Raw genomic sequence first — 17690 nt, 5'->3', positions numbered from 1 at the left:
ATAATTCATATATTTGCACTTTCAAGGTGGCAAAGAGGAACATTTAGTTACAAGAAATTTATGATCTGAAATATCTATATTCAGTTGTCAATAATGAAAATAAAATTTACAGCATGAGCCCTGAACTTTAAAAAAGATATTTATAGTCAAAGTGGACACTCCTGTAAGGCCAGGATTTATCCTTATGAGCAGGTAGGCATTTTACTTGAGGGTCAATTACATCAGTGGATCTGGAGTGAGGTAGATGCAAGACCAAGTAAGAGAACACTGAAAGACATCAATGATCCAGACAGGTTCTCACAATAATCTTAGTTTCATTCACAAAGATCATAGCTTGTTATTGAAGATTTAGGTAATTACTTGTATTTAAACAATATTCAGATGCCATGTGGATTCAGTACATTCCTCTGGACTAATAGTCCAGGTCGATGGATACCAGTCCAATAACATACATACACTAAATCCCTTACAACTGTGAATATGCACAGCTTTCAAGTTATAATTTACAATTGGTTATTGGCTGTTCTTAAATTCAACAGCTAAGAGATATCATCTTTCAGCATGGCTGAGAATACTGACCAAGCTACTTAAGAAATCTGAGCGACTCAGAGAGGCATAGTTAGTAGAGCTACCATACAGGTCCAGTGAACCAAATTCCATACGGACCTTTTGCACAGAGTTTGCATGTCCTCCCCACAACAGCATGGGCTTCCCCACTTTCACACCACCTCCCAAAGATATAATGCCTATGAAAAGTACTCAGTCCCCAGAAGTTTTTATGTTTTATCACGTTGAATCACAGTGGATTTAATGTGGCTTTTTTGACACTGATCAACAGAAAAAACTTTCCTGTCAAAGTGAAAACAGACCTACAAATATAAAACAGAAAATCACTCCCTTTAATATAACACAAATCATCACTGGTGCAATCAATTGGTTTTAAAAATCACATAGTTAGTTAAATGGAGTTCACCATGTGCATTCAAGGTGTTTCAATTGATTGTAGTAAAAATACAGCTGTATCTGGAAGGCCCAACTGCTGGTAAGTCAGTATCCTGGCAAAAATTACACCTCAAAGGCAAAACAACACTCCAAGTAACTTCATAAAAGGTTACTTATTCTAGATTAGATTATGAGAACACCCAGTCCTCTTTCATTGTCATCTAGAAATGCATACATGTATTAAGAAATGATACAATGTTTCTCCAGAGTGATATCACAGAAAACAGGACAAACCAAAGACTAACACTGACAGAACCACATAATTATAACATATAGTTACAGCAGTGCGAAATAATACCATAATTTGATGAAGAACAAACCATGGGCACGGTAAAAAAAAGTCTTAAAGTCCCCGAGTCGATCGACTCCCGAGTCCCCGATAGCAGGCAGCAAAAGGGAGAAACTCCCTGCCATAAACCTCCAGGCACCGTCAACTTGCCGATGCCTTGGAAGCAGCCAACCACAGCCAACACTGAGTCCGTCCGTCAACTTCGAGCCTCCGACTAGCCCCCTGAGTGCCATCCTCTGCCGAGTGCCTTCGACCTAGCCCCAACCACTGAAACAAGCAAAGCCGAGGATTCGGGGCCTTCTGCTCCGGAGATTCCGGTTACCACACAGTAGCAGCGGCAGCAAAGCGGGCAATTCAGAAGCTTTCCGGATGTTCCTCCGTACTCTCACGTCCGTCTCCATCAAATCAGAATTGTGCACGGTCCCCTACTTGATAGATTACAGATATCATTCACCGGAGAGGCCGTGTGCGCTGCCGTCACGCCGCCATCTTCTCCTCCTCCTTGAAAAGCACAGATCAGGAGAAAGATACAAGAAAATTTCCAAGTCACTGAACATCTCTTGATCAATCATCAATATGGCACAGCTGTAAATTTGCCTAGAGCAGGCAGTCCTCGCCAGCTGGGTGACCATGCAAGAAGAAGGGGACTAGTGAGGGAGGCCACCAAGAGGCCTATGACAACTTTGGAGGAGTTACAAGCTTCAGTGGCTGAGATGGGAGAGACTGCGCAAACAACAACTGTTGCCTGCGTGCTTCACCAGTTGCAGCTTTACGGGAGTGTCAAAGAGAAAGCCACTGTTGAAAAAGACTCACATGAAATCTCAGCTAGAGTTTGCCATAAGGCATGTGGGAGACTCTGAAGTCAGCCGAAAGAACATTCCATGGTCTGATGAAACCAAAATTGAGCTTTTTGGCCATCAGACTAAATGCTATGTTTGGTGTAAGCCAAACACTGCACATCAAAAACGCATCTTCCCTACTGTGAAGCATGGTGGTGGCTGCATCATGCTGTGGGAATGCTTCACTGCAGCAGGCCCTGGAAGACTTGTGATGGTAGAGGGTAAAATGAAAGCAGCAAAATATAGTTGACCTTCACTAATCTGACTACCTGTAATCCGGTTCCTTCGATAATCCGGCACTGATTATGTTTAATGTGATCCTTCTATAATTCTGCATTTTTACTAATCCGGCACTCCTCAGGTCCCAGTGATGCCGGATTAGTGAAGGTCGACCTGTACAGGGAAATCCCGGAGGAAACCCTGATGCAATCTGCAAGAGAACTTTGACTTGGGAGAAGATTTGTTTTCCAGCAAGACAATGACTCCTAACAAAGCCAAAGCTACACAAGAATGGGTTAAAAACAACAAATTTAATGTTCTGAAGTGGCCAAGTCAGAGTCCAGACATCAATCCAATTGAGAATTTGTGGCTGGATCTATAATGGCTGTTCATTCATGATCCCCATGCAACCTGACAGAGCTTGAGCAGTTTTGTAAAGAAGAATTGGGAAAATTGCAGTGTCCAGATGTGCAAAGCTGATAGAGACTTATCCACACAAACTCAAGGTTGTAATTGCTACCAAAGGTGCATCTATTAAATACTGACCTGAAGGAGGTGAATACTTACGCAATCAATTATCTTGTGTTTTATATTTGTAATTAATTTAGATCATTTTGTAGAAATCTGTTTTCACTTTGACATGAAAGTCTTTCTGTTGATCAGTATCAAAAAAAGCCAAATTAAATCCACTGCGATTCAATGTTGTAATACAATAAAACATAAAAACTTCCATGGGGGGGGTGAATACTTTTTATAGGCACTGTATATGGTTTGGTAGGCCAACTGGCCATTGTAAACAGTCCCTAGTGTGTAGGGGAGTGGTTGAATTCAGTGCTAGCTGGCTGTAGATTAGGGGGAGGATTAGTGTTAGAGTTAACTCAGAGGGTTGAAGAGACAGTTTCCAAACTACCTACTTTGACTATGAGTTTAAAGACTTAATTCAATGTGCTACATTGAGCTCAGAAATGAACCCTAACCTAATTTATCAAAATTGATATCCTTCAAGACTTGATCATCCAATCACAGTGGGACTTAGAAAAACAGAGGGCAATACGCTATGGAAATTCTAGGCAATTTCTAGAGTAGGTTACATGGTCGGCACAACATTGTGGACCTGTAATATGCTGTAGATTTCTATGTTCTATGACTGTTTAGATGAAATAGATTTATCAAAGTACATATATTTTACTATAAACTACCCTGAAATTCATTTAATTGCAAGCATTTACAGGAAAATACAATAGAAGTTTTACAAAAAACTGCACATAAATGAAGACTGACCACCATTGTGCAAGACAAATTGTGCAAATTAAATATTAAGAACTTGAGTGTAGAGTCCTTGAAAATGAGTATGTAGGTTGTAGAGCAGTTCAGACTAACAGTGAATGAAGTTATTCTCTGCAATTCACTTCAAGAGTCTGATGGCTGCAGGGTAATAACTGTTCCTGAATGTGGTGGCGTAGGACAACAGGTTTCTGTACCACCTACAGATGGTAACAGCACGAAGAGGGCATGGCCTGGATGGCAATTATTATTATTATTTTTACTGGTTTTGTTTCACAATGTATTTGAACAAAGTTTTGGAAACAATTAAGTTGAGATGACATGTTCTTACAATGCAAATCAAGGATTGCTGTGTGATTTTTCATGGACTGTAGATGATAACTTGACTCAAATGGTCAATAAAAAGGTTGCTTCAATTTGTCCAGATATTCTCTGATCCTTCTTCAACTATTAGCTATTAAAGAAAAACTTGTCAAGTGACAAGTCAACTTTTTAACTTAATTATCAAAATACATTATCAAAGTTTATGCAAACAGATTATGCAAAAGTTAAGCACAGAGAAGAGTTAGGCATAGAGACTGTTCTTGGACCACAGCAATATCTTCTACCGTGGTCTTGGTAGATAGTCAGAGGAACCTACTAGAATACTGGCTCCTTGATGTAGCTCAGTGCACTGCAGTGTAGTTTAGTGTAGGGCCTCTTAAGGAATTTGGCTGTGCTTCCTGACACCTGGCAAAGCTATCTCTCGGGCCACAAGTAGTCAAAGATGCCATTACAATTAAACAATAAGAACATTCACAAAAAAAAAATAAAAAGATAACCCTCAGGATAATGACACAAAGAAGATATTTTAAAGAACATACAATTCAAGACCAATAAAGAAAATATTTTCTTTTAAATTAGAGGATTACCCTTTGCTTACACTGTATGTAGTAGGTTTGAGAAAGAATTGGTGTTACATTCCCAAAATCACTGGTATTACTATTATCAACTGGACCAGCCACACAAATGTTACACAAGGTCACAGGCTAGGTGTCCTACAGGAAGTAACTCAGCAGGTCCTGAAGGAGTGTGCTGAGCAGCTGTGTGGAGTTCTCCAGTACATTTTCAATCTGAGTCTCAGCCTGGAAAGGGTCCCAACTGTGTGGAAAACCTTATGTGTGGTCCCAGTACTAAAGGAGAGCCCACCGAAAGTCTTCAACAATTACCGTCTAGTAGCCCTGACCTCACACATCCTGAAGATACTAGAGAAGGGCTGGTCCTGGCTCACCCCCGACCCCAGGTCAGATCAGCCCTTGATCCCCTGTAGTTTGCCTACTAGGAGCACATCGGAGATGACAATGCTGTCATCTATCTGCTGAACAGAGCCTTCTCCTCTTTGGCTAAGCAGGGCAGCACTGGGAGAATCATATTTTTTTAAATTTCTCGTACTGTCAATACCATACAGCCCTCATTGATGGAGGGAAAAGCTTCATTCAATACAGATTGGCACTTCCATTATATCCTGGATAATGGACTACCAGACCGGCAGACCAGTTTGTGCGGTTTCAGAGCTGTGTATCAGACATGGCCATAAGCAGCACTGGGGCCCCACAGGGGATGGTACTGGCTCCCTTCCTATTTATCCTGTATACCTCCGACTTTAGATACAACACTGAGTCATGTCAGCAGAGAATTTCTGCAGATAACTCAGCAATAGTTGGGTGTATCAAAGGAGGTCAGGAGGAAGAATATAGGGTCCTGGTGGAGGACTTTGTCAAATAGTGCAAACTTAGTCATTTGCAGCTTAACATCAGTAAGAGAAGGAGATGGTGATGGACTTTAGGAAGACTAAGCCCATTAGTATTGGTGAGGACCTTCAAGTACTTGGGGATGCACCTGGATGACAGACTTGAGTGGAGCACCAACACAGAGGCTTGTGTACAAAAAGGGCCAGAGTCACCTCTACTTCCTGAGGAGACTGAAGTCCTTTGAAGTATGCAGGCCTCTCCTTCACATGTTCTGCCAGACTGTTGTTGCCAGTATAATAATCCATGTGGTTGCGTACTGGGGCAATGGCATCAACACAGGTGATGACAACAGAAATAAACTGATTAAAGAAGCTGGCTCTGTAATAGGAGTCAAACTGAACACACTGGAGGCTGTGGTAGAACACAGGGCCCTACAGAAAATCCTGGCAATTCTGGACAATGTTTCTCACCCTTGTCATGCTACCTTGGCTGAACAGAGGAGCACTTTTAGTATAGACCAAGACAACTGCGCTGCTCCAGAGAGCGCTATGAGGTCATTCTTACCCTTTGCCATTAGGCTCTATAATGAGTCAACCTATAGCCGGGGAAGTGATGACCTCTCCTGTTGGACTGTTTGAGGCAACTCTTTTGTTTTAAAATTCCTCTGTGATTTTCTTCTAATATTTGAATATCTGTGCTCTTGTAATGCTACTGTGCCACAGTAATTTCCTTTGGGATCAATGAAGTATCTATCTTTTGACATATTCAAGAGATTGTTAGAGGAATCACTTGCCCAGGAGGTCTAATAATATTCAAGAAACTCAACTGCATCCAGGACAGAACAGCCCAGCACCATTCATTCCCTCTGCTGCTGATGGATAAGGGCTGCACCAGCACTGTAGCTGCACTACAATTATTCACTTGGTAAACTCCAACAGCACCTCTCAAACCCATGAGCTCTTATCAATGGGGGCAAGGCCAACATGCATTCAGAAATATCACCTGCAGTATTTCCTCCAAATCACACATCGTCCTTACTTGGACATGAAATGCCATCTGACGATGATCAAACCCAAATCCTGGAACTTATGGGAATACTTTCACCAAAAGAATTGCAGTTCAATGAAAATTGAGAGATCGGCAACAAGTTTTGCCCTACGTAACAATACAGACCTTGTATTTTAAAATAAAAGGGAGCTAGTGTGCTATTAATCTAGCACACTTGGAAATTTGGTGATGCCTGACTGGCAGATGCTTATATCTTATTCCAATCAATCAATACTCTACCACACTCAAGTCCCATTTTTTTGTTCAAAAAAATTAAAATAGCAGTATAGTCAATTACCTTGAGTTTAAAGGAAGTGTGGTAACCAGGAGCCTCACTATGTTAAGGATGAATGGGAAAAAAACAGAATTATCAACATTTCCTGACAATTGGATAGCAAATAAGAATTTACTGTATGTGGGAATTTGTCCATCCAATTTTTCAACCTTGAAAGGAAGAGCTGTGTAACAGATGCTCTAATGGAGCCAGACAACCCATTTATGCATACTCAGCACATGAAACAATGAACTGATAATACACTATTTAAATTTGCCGCTAAATTATTAACCTGTAGATATTTTATTTCTTTAACTATAAAAGTAAAACTAATTGTCCGCAATTGTTTCATAAGTTGCTTGTGCAAACACACTTAACAATTGTATGACACAAGTTGCCACTAAATACTATTGGCTTCCAGGGCGACTGCTAAAAATAGAAATATTTGACAAATTACTTGTACACAATTTAGTTCTTACCTTGTTTCCCCCTCATTTCTCAATAATGGTTTTTTCTTCTTTTCCAATTTGCTAGTTAATATTGAAGATACACGAGAAATTGTTTCCAATGAACGCTCCTTGATTTTTTGCCTTGATTTTTTACTGTCAACAGCATCTCTGGCAGCTACCTGTTGCTGATAGGCTTTGATTAATGAATCCACATCATCTGTTAGATTGCTCCTGATCATATTATCAACCAGGCTCTCTTCTTTCAACTTCTTTTTGTCAGATTTTTGCACAGGCATAACAGATTTTGAGCCAGAGCCTTTCCACAAATGTTCTTCATCAAATGATTCTTCATTGATTGTCGATTTCTTTTTCTTTTTCTTTGGTTTGCTGGGCTTTTCATCTTCCTGGAGCACATTGTTGTTAACTTTTTCTGCAACAGAGATCCTAGCATTCAATTTGTTTTTTGAGAAGCGGGGACTGTGTTCTTCTGGATTATATGTATTATTTAAAATAGTTTCATCTTCGTTGTCTTTATGGAGACCCAATTTATTCCTCAATGTTTCAAGCTGAACAAAATATTTAAAAAGTGTATTTTAAAATCGACAAAACTGGGAAAGAGGAATTCAACTAGTTCACCAGTCTAAAAGTTTCAAACTTATTATTAAAGTAGAAATGAAAAACATCTTAAAAATATAAAGACTCCAAATACTCAGTAGGTTAGTCAGCAACAGTGACCTCTGTAGAAACATGATAAACATTCATGTTGATTGCCCTTACAATTCTTTTAACAGTGTTAATATTCCAAATGTTTCCAAGAAGTTCTTGGACAATATTTTAAGATTCCAATTTAAAAGCAGTTATTCTTTAACTGGTAGCAAATTAACTAATTGGGTCTGCAATATATCACACAGCTTACTAATGATGTTTCTTTCTCCACAAGTACTGATTGCTGAGTATTTTTTTCTATTTATCCACATATTATTTAACGTTTGTACATAGAGTTTTTATTGGCAAGATTAAATCCTGCTTTAACTTTACAAACTGGTCTATTTTTATCCAAATACTCACTACATGTGTGTGAAAAATGTTAATACTGAATATGTCTAATTGCCATACCTCTTTATATAAAGGGTTGAATACAGAGATTTACTATCACAAAACATTTTGTCGGTATAACACTCAAAACATTTATATAGTTTTAGAACGTCAATAGCTAATGCTTCATCCTATTAGTGGCTGAGCAGAAAACAGATCCATTTGGAAGGGTTAATGATTTAGAACTTATTGAACCTATAAATAACATCAATTATCAATATCATCCAAAAATAAAAACAAACAGAATTAAAGAATGCCTTATTAGAAACCTGCACTCACCACAATACTCTCTTGGGAAGGCAAACTTTTCTTTTTTGATTTCTTTTTCTCAGCAGCTAAAGCAGAATAGTTTCTAAAGGCTTCTTCAAACTGAGCCTTGGTCTTTGCCTTAGCCTCACTTTCACCTACGAGACAAATCAGAATGACAAAAACAATAATAAAGATGTTGACTATACATTGCTACTTAAAATACGAGGATCTTACAGGAACAAAAGAAAACATCAGGAGACAATAATCTTTGCATATTTAGTATTCATCTGCTTTTATATAAAAAGACAAACAGTCACAAAATTCTTATTTTGCTTCAAAAAATCTTTCAAACAGTATTACTGAAAATTTCAAATTACTGAGTGGAAGTTATTTGTCAACTACAGTTAAAACTAGATGAATTATTAGTCTGTCCACAAGTATTAAATTCTTTACCTATTTGATAGTTTGAATGATATATTGACTGATAAATGTTTTAATATGATTTATCTCCTTGATTTAGTTTGTATTTGTTAATTATCTATATTTGGATATTATTTATTTCACATTTCATTTTACCCAGGATCTTTTCCTCACTTCTGCCCAACTTTAGTTGATCTCAGGTCCATAGAAGAAACACATAATTATAGAAAAAAATGGACAGAACCATTGCAGATACAACCCACATCATCTTGGTAATTATATTAAATAATAAGCACAATCTACCTTTTTAGATCACCTTTCTGGATTAAGCAGATATTTTCATTAAAGGAAATCAGCAAACCATATAGCATATTATAACATTGTGGTCACCATTACTAATACTGATTGTTTATTTCAGATGACTTAATTAGCTCAGTTTAAATTATCATATTGGGATTAGAATTTGTCTCCAGATTAACATAGTGCAAAATGTTTTTCAAAGCCCCTCTAGGCAAGCAGTAAAGAATTGTTATGAAAGGAGATGCATGGACAATTCATTTTTTCCATATGTAGATCACTATACTTTTTCCCTAGTTCAGCTTAGACCAAAGTAGTATTTATTCAACAACAAATTGCTGTCAGAGTTGATTCAGCTCATATTGACTTTTATCTAGTTCAAGCTAAAAGTTTATCTGCATCTACATTTCAGGGGCCACATGTCAGCGGATAGACAAAATAAAAATAGAGCTGTGGAAGATGGTCTTCTGGGATTGGAAACAAAATATGATGTTAGAACAGAATATAGAAAGCTAACCCTGCACTTTAGCTGGCAGCCATTAAGAGCAATATTAAATGCTAAATTGTAAGAGTGTTCAAGTCCCGAGCACTGAAATCCTTCATAAATAAAATAGATGTTGTAAACATTCAAATCAGACATCACCTATAACAGAAAAAGGTTCATGTTAATCAGCTTTCAGCAGAACTCACAGCATTCTGATGAGTTTACTTAAAAGTGAAAAGGAGTTTACTTCTGCTTCCTTTCCAAGCAAAGAACAAAAGAATTACATCTGCAATGGATTAAGCAAATCTGTTATTTCCAGATAACCCAAGATAAATTAAACCAATACACATTTCAAGAATAATCTACTTCCATTTAAAGTTAAGATTTTTTTTCCGTGATCTATGTCAGTTTTGTCTATACTCTACCTGCTGGCATCGTTCTCAATACTGTGCTTGGAAGTCTTCCTTATTCACTACATCCTCACTTAATAACTTTAGCTGACAGCCAACCTAAAACAAGTAGTAAGAGGAGTAAAGTAAGGCACTTCTGATGATGCAGAAAGGATACAGTTGTTATCCAACAGATGCAATAAGTTTACTTGTTACCTCAAATTAGTGCTGATTTTTCATATCCATATGATCCCAATTTCTACAAGTCATCTAAGCTTAAAACTTTTGGGTATACATATCAGATTTACAAAAAAAAACAAAGAATACTGGATATACTAATAGATAAAGCTGCATCTGCAGAGAATGAAATAATTTTGATCAATGTTATTTCATCAGAATTTAGAAAAGTTTAACATAAAAAATTTGAAACAACTTTTCCAAAATTAGGAAACACACACAGTGAACATTACAAGTATCCAACCAAAAGATAATGGTTTCAATGAATTATTGTGGAACAAATCCTGACATGTACATCTTGCCACTTTCCACTAATGCTCTGTCAGTAGATTGGGAAAGATTGTTAACAAGATCCATTGGTTCATAAGCTATCAACAGAAAGAGAAACTTAAATATTTGGTAGGTATAACTTTCATCCCAGATAAGACTTCTTTGAAATATTCAAATACAAGACGGCATAGCTTTAAGTTGAGAAGGAGAAAGATTGAAGGAGATGTGCAGGGCAAGTTTTTCTAAATAACAGCCGTATGTACCTTAACTGTGCTGCCGGGGTAGTAGTTAAAGCAGATATTATGGGTGCATTCAAAAGGCTTTTAGATTGGCACATTTATACAGGGAATGGAGGGGTATGGATCAGGTGCACACGCAAGTGATTTTAATTTGGCATCAGACATTGTGGGTTTGTTCCTGTGCTATACTGTATTGTTCCATGTTAACCAGAACTGCACATTACTCCCTTCCCTTTTCCTCATTTCCCATCGTGTTGAGGTTTCTTGAGCAGGGGAAAAAAAACCACATGAATGTAACACAAGTTAACGAATGCTAGCAATGTTTAAATTTTATTTGCAACCAAAGGTAGATTTAGAAATTCCCAATATTTCAACTGGATGTGACCATTTTGAAAATATATTGACAAATGTCCTTACAACTATCAATATAACTGCATTCAGTAATTTGAAAGCATTATCTTATGGAGATTAAAGACTTTCATTTCAAAGCAGAATGACCAAACTAATTTGACATATCTTATCCATCCTGCAAATTTACACAATGTAACTAATTTCAGAATACTTGTAAAACATTTTCTAAATAAGGTAGCGTAACAGCATGGAGAAGGATTGCAGTAATCTGAAGATTGCCTTATGGGCCACTTTAAGCTCATTAACAGTCAATACTTATCCCTTTGCAAAATAAGACAACTGCAAGAGTAACAAGCCAGACCTAATGATGTTTAGCAAAATGAGCTTTTAATAGCATCATAATATTAAGGTTACAAAATAGTTTAACAGCAGTAAAACCTAACAGCATAAATGATTGTCATGCTTCAATCCGAATGAGCTTAACACCATTTATGCACACTTTGAAAGGGAGAATAAAACTACACTTGTGCAAATCTCAAATCCCACTGCATCTGGTGACTCTGTGATCTTTGTTGCAGAGGCTGATGTCAGAATATCCTTGAAGGGAATATATCCTTGCAAGGCATCAGACCTTGATGGTGTACCTGGCAGTGTACTGAAAACCTATGCCAATGAACTGGCAGGATTGCTGAAGGATATTTTCAAACTCTCACTGCTGCAGTCTGGTCCCAACTACTTCAAAAGGACTGGTGCCCAAGAAGAGCAGGATGCACTGCCTCAATGACTATCACCCAGTAGCAGTGACATCTACTGTGATGAGGTGCTTTGAGAAGTACGTAGTAACTAGAATTAACTTCTGCCTGAGCAAGGACCCAACCACATTGTAATTTGCCTACTGCCACAATCTCAACTGATGCAATCTCATTGATTCTCCAACTGGCCTTGGACCATCTGGACAACAGCAATTAACTACGTCAGGCTGTTGTTTATTGCTTACAGCTCTACATTCAACACCATCTTCCCTTCAATACTCATCAACAAGCTTCAAAACCTAAGCTTTAGTACAACTGAATCTGTGACTTCCTCATTGGGAGATCACATCCACAAAGATTGGTGATATCTCCTTTTCACTATCAACACAGGCACACCTCAAGGATGCATACTTAGCCCACTGCTCTACTCTCTCTACACTCATAACTATGTGGCAAGGCACAGCTCAAATGCCACCTATAAATTCGCACTGACATCTCTGTTGTTGGCAGAATCTCAGGCGATGACAAGGAGGTGTGCAGAGATGAGCTGGATCAGCTCATTGAGTGGTGTTTCAACAACCTTGCACTCAACACTAGTAAGACCAAGTAATTAATTCTGAACATCAGAAAGGGGGGAAAAAAAATCAGAAGAACACACACACCAGTTCTCATTAAGGAGTCAGCAGCTTCAAGTTCCTGGGTATCAACATTTCAGAGGTTTTATTGCTGGCCCAACATATTGTTGCAATCATGAAAAGGGCATGCCAGTGGCTATACTTCACTCGGAGTTTGAGGTGATTTGGTATGTCACCAAAGACTCCAGCAAATTTCTACACATGTACAAGGCAGAGCATTCTGACTGGTTACATCACAGCCTGGCATAGAGACTCCAATCAAAAGAGGCTGTAGATTGTTGTGGATTCAGCCAATTCCATCACGGCCACAAACCTCTTCACCATCGAGGACATTTTCAAAAGGCAGTGCCTCAAGATGGCATCTATCATTAAAGACTATCACCCGGGACATCTTCTCTTCTCTTACTACCATCTTGAAGGTGGTATAGGAGACTGAAAATGCACAGTAAACATTTTAGGAACAGCTTCTTCTCCTCCACCATCAGATTTCTGAACAGCCCATAAACCCATGAACACTGCCTCAATATGTATATTTTAATTCTTATTGTAACTTAATATTCTGTCTTCTACTGTATTGTTGCCATAAGACAAACTTCACAATATTTGTCAGTGAAAATTAGCTCGATTCCAAAACATCTGACAAACTTTACCGGTTCATCATACAAAATATATACATAATCTACTCTTACAAAGACAAGCAGAGTATTTGTGCATAAAATAATATTATTCATGGTCATTAAATAACTTCACTTCTGTCAGCCAAGTTACTGTCTTTCATTGCTATCAATAGACAGAGATAGGTGTAACCTACAACACAAACAACTGGACTAGTAATCCCGAGCACTGGATAAACAATCCAGACATCAATTCAAATCCCACTATTGAAGCTGTAGAATTTAAGTTGAACATGTCATAAGCATTGATGGCTATAAGCCCATTAAAAAAAATCTGGCTCACTAACATCTTTAAGAGGAAGAAATTTGCCTACTTGGTCTGGCCTATATGACCTGACTTCAAATCAACTCAATGTGCTTGATCCATAAAATGACCAGTGAAGTGGCCTAATAAGCAACTCAGTTATTGCCACCACTTTCCCAAGGCAATTACGATGCACTAAACTTGCTGGTGACGTCCAGATCATGACAAACATGGTCTTTGCAGACCAGCCATGAGCATAGTCCAGACTGAAGACCATGAAGATCACCACTACCACATATGCTAGCCATTTCTGCAACCTTGCCCTGGTTTGCCAACTATAGATTATCCCAGGCTTAATAGCTTCATCGATGCCCTTAAATGTAACTACAGGAAATATACTAAAGAAATTAAATTTCTATATTCAACCGACTTGGATCAGCAAATAGGCATCTTCAAAATATATGAAGTCCACCTTTAGGTCTCAAATTACCATTGAGGGCAGCAGACCCTACAAATGTCACAGTGTTTCAGGGACAAGAGATTCTACAGATACTGTAAACTGAGCAACACACACAAAATGCAAGAGAAACACAGTAGGTGAAACAGTCCTTTTGGGCTGAGATCCAAAATCTCTACAGATGTATCGTGGAGAGCACGCTAACTGGCTGCATCACCACCTGGTATGGGGGGGTGCGGTGGGGGGGGGGGGGAGCTACTGCACAGGGTTGATATCAGTTGCAGAGAGTTGTAAACTTAGTCAGCTCCATCATGGGCATTAGCCTCTGTGGTATCCAGGACATCTTCAAGGAGCAATGTCTCAAAAAGGCGGTTTCCATCATTAAGGGCCCCCATCATCCAGTTCTCATTGCTACCATCAGGAAGGAGGTACAGAAGCCTGAAGGCACACATTCAGTGATTCAGGTGTAGCCCCCTGGCCACCCTCAGGGTCGCTCGGCTTGCTGTCGTCTAGGGAAACAGCCTCGGCCCCGCCAAACTGGGTAATTCGTTTGTGTGGATGCTGTGTGAGGTACCCCACCCCGCCCAAATAACAGACATTACACCAGATGCAATTAAATGATTTACAGTTTATAGATATTACTGGAACTATATAATTAAAAGAGAATAAAATATAAAAGGAAAATAAAAGGCGCCACACTTATCAAAGTTCAATCTCTTCGTGCACAAAAACCGGTGGAGCTCAAGGACCTTCTTCTTCACCCTGTGACCCCTCGGACCACCTCGACCGGCCGCCTGGGACCAACAACGGTGGTCGACCAGATGCTCCACACGAGTCCGTCTCCGTCTCCTCGCCGAACGTCCCGCTCGGGGTCCGACCCCGTTAGCGGACTCACAGCACCTGGTCCATCCTCTGTCTCGCTCTCCTGCCTTCTGCCCCAAAACCCCGCGCATACAGTATCTTCAAATACACCAAAACCATAACAACTATCCCAATTGGTTAATAGCACCCTCTTATCACCCTCTAAACCACAATAAGCTGCTAGCGCAAACTTTCTCAGCGTTAAAGCACAACAAAGCCGCATTCCCCAGATTAACATAACAAAAACACCATTTTAATTAGCCTCCGCAGTAACATAAAAATCGAAACCCCCTTACACAGGTACAGCTCTTCCCCTCTGTCAATTCAGTTTTGTTCTGTATTATAATATATTGCAATGTATTGCTACCACAAAGACAACAAATTTCACAACATATACCAGTGATATCAAACCTCTTTCTGATTCCGACCCTTATCAGGACTGGAGGACTGGAATGGAAAAGGGCAGAAGCCAGAATAAAAGGGTAGGGGGAAGGGGGGAAAACATAGCTAGAGGTCACTGGTGAGAAAGGGAAGGCAGGTTTGTGGGTGAGGGAATGATGTGAGCAGCTGGGAGATGAAAGGTAGAAGAGGCAAAGGGTTGAAGGAGGAATCTGATAGGAGATGACTATAGATAAATGAAAAAACTTGAGGAACCAGGAGGTAGGTGATGGATATGTTGTGAGGGTAGGGAAGGAAAGGAAAACACATCTCCCTCACCACTATTCAAGACCCTAAACAATCCTTCCAGGTGAGGTGGTGCTTCAGCTGCAAGCCTGTTAGTGTCATTTATTGCATTTGTGAGACTCAAGAAGCTCACTTTGCCAAGCACCTTTGCTTGGTTCACTGCAACAGTCAAGATCTGTCAAAGGCCACCCATTTCAATTCCACTTACCATTTCCCCATCAACATGTTTATCCACAGCTTCCTCTACTGCTACAAGGAGGGCAGATACAGGTTGGAAAAACACCTCATGTTCCATATTAAAACAACAGGAATTCTGCAGATGCTGGAAATTCAAGCAACACACATCAAAGTTGCTGGTGAACGCAGCAGGCCAGGCAGCATCTGTAGGAAGAGATGCAGTCGACGTTTTAGGCCGAGACCCTTCAGTTAGTCCTGACGAAGGGTCTTGGCCTGAAACGTCGACTGCACCTCTTCGTACAGATGCTGCCTGGCCTGCTGCGTTCACCAGCAACTTTGATGTGTGTTGCTCATGTTCCATATTGGTGGTTTTCAACTAGACATCAATATTGACTTCTCCAACTTCTGGTAACCACTCCCCTTTGTCTTCCCTCATTCCTTCCCTTTCCCTTCCTCACAACCTGACAATTGCCTCTGGATGAAGTGATGTTGACTGACCATTTTCTTCCAAAGATGCTGCTGAGTTTCTCTAACAATTTTTCTTTTGCCCCTCTAGGTTCTCAGAGGTTTTGAATTATCCGGTGAATTTGGTGTTACTCAATAAGTTCACCCTGATAACTAGGCTAATCAGTAGTCTCAAGTTTTCAAGTAATAGCATCTACTTTGCCAATTTCACCTTTACTTTTACGAACAAAAAAAATCACTTGTCTAAAGCATACTAAATGTTAGTTGTTAGTTTTTTTCCCCTTGTCCTTTCCACAAGTTCTCATTTGTTTTCGACACTATTGTTTCTGTTTGCACATTTTAAATAATGGAAATAACAGCGGAAAAAATCAGAAACGGAAAAGAAAAAAACAATACTTCAGGTATCTTCGTGGTATACAAGGTGTCAGTGGAACAGTTTGCACAAAAGAGGGTAAAACGTCGTTTCCATGTAGGTGGCAATCGACCTAATTATCCTTTTATGGCCTCTACAGAAAACGGAGTCACAGAATTTGGGTTCGTACCCTCAGTTAGTTTCAGTTGATTATAAAATTACACTGCAACTAACAGAAACGCAAAAGAGCCGGTGTTCCAAATGAAATAGAAGGGTCGGTAGACGGAAAAGAAACAAGTGACTACCACGTGACTCAGATGTCTATCCAGATGGATCCGTCAGGTCTCATTGACAGCTTCACCTGGTGATCACTTCTACAGATGCCAGGAACAGCAAAGTCGCTGGAGATCACAGCAATTACAAAGTGCACTTTATTTATCCCTCACTAAGGTCCCTGCCACAGCACCTCGCGCTACATTTTAACTGGAAGCGCAGACTGTGCACCGGTAAAGTTGTTCAAGGAGACCACAGCCTTTCCTCGTAGGAGCGGCCTAGCAACGCTGAAGCCGCCTCCTGGCAACCATCACAAACCCGGCGCTGACTCGGGTACCAACCTGTGCGGAGAGGCCGCCAGTCAGGGCTCACTGCGGCCTCGACTGCGTGGCTCCGGTTCCAGCGCGGTCTCATTCACACATCAGCGCCCACGGGCTGCGAGATTAACCCAGCGTCCGTATGGCTGAGCTCCGCTTGTGCGCGGCGCTGGAGGAGGGTGAAGCGCATCCAACTACGTCACCATAACCTTTGAGACTCGTCCGCCAATCACAAGCTCCACGGTCCTCCTGGCTCCATGCAGGGGGCCGGACTGGAGCGCTGGTCCGAGAGGCACTGGACGAGAACGTCCCGTAACTGGCGGATGAGTACGCCCGTTGACTTCTCATAGCTTTCAGGATCGGAAGCACGAGTTCTGGTAGGCATCCGGTGCCTGCGTAAACTGGAAAGCAATTGAAAGCTATAGAAACTGTAGCATTGCCATTGGTATTGGTTTCTTTTTGTCACATGTTCCGAGATACAGTGAAAAGCTTTTCATAGATAAATCATTACACGGTGCGTTGAGGTAGAACAAGGTAAAGCAATAGCAGAATGCAGAATAAAGTGCAACAGCTACAAAGTAAGTAGTGTAGTGCAGGAATAAACGAGTCGGATTGTGAGGACGAATACATCTCAT

At 40.0% G+C, this 17690-nt stretch overlaps 1 protein-coding gene across 8 annotated transcripts in view; it reads right to left on the bottom strand.

The window, feature by feature from the left end:
- The window catches only part of ahi1 (Abelson helper integration site 1), a 205354-nt gene extending 188110 nt beyond the window's left edge, over positions 1-17244 (bottom strand). For 6 of the 8 annotated variants that reach the window (XR_011883895.1, XR_011883903.1, XM_072249423.1 and 3 more), the window contains exons 1-3: positions 17080-17244; positions 8508-8632; positions 7164-7699 (exon numbers count right to left, since the gene is read on the bottom strand). Coding sequence is in view for 5 of the 8 variants with exons in the window: in XM_072249423.1 (XP_072105524.1) it covers positions 7164-7699; positions 8508-8632; positions 17080-17152 (734 nt within the window). In the remaining 3 variants the exon portion in view is untranslated. Of the gene's footprint in view, positions 1-7163; positions 7700-8507; positions 8633-10103; positions 10188-17079 lie in introns of all 8 variants that reach the window. The other 2 variants (XR_011883899.1, XM_072249432.1) reach the window with 1 other exon arrangement.
- Positions 17245-17690: the final 446 nt, after the last annotated feature.

Source organism: Mobula birostris, chromosome 2 (genome assembly GCF_030028105.1).
Source record: "Mobula birostris isolate sMobBir1 chromosome 2, sMobBir1.hap1, whole genome shotgun sequence".
NCBI classification, from domain to species: Eukaryota; Metazoa; Chordata; class Chondrichthyes; order Myliobatiformes; family Myliobatidae; genus Mobula; species Mobula birostris.
This window is presented reverse-complemented; position numbering and strand designations above follow the sequence as displayed.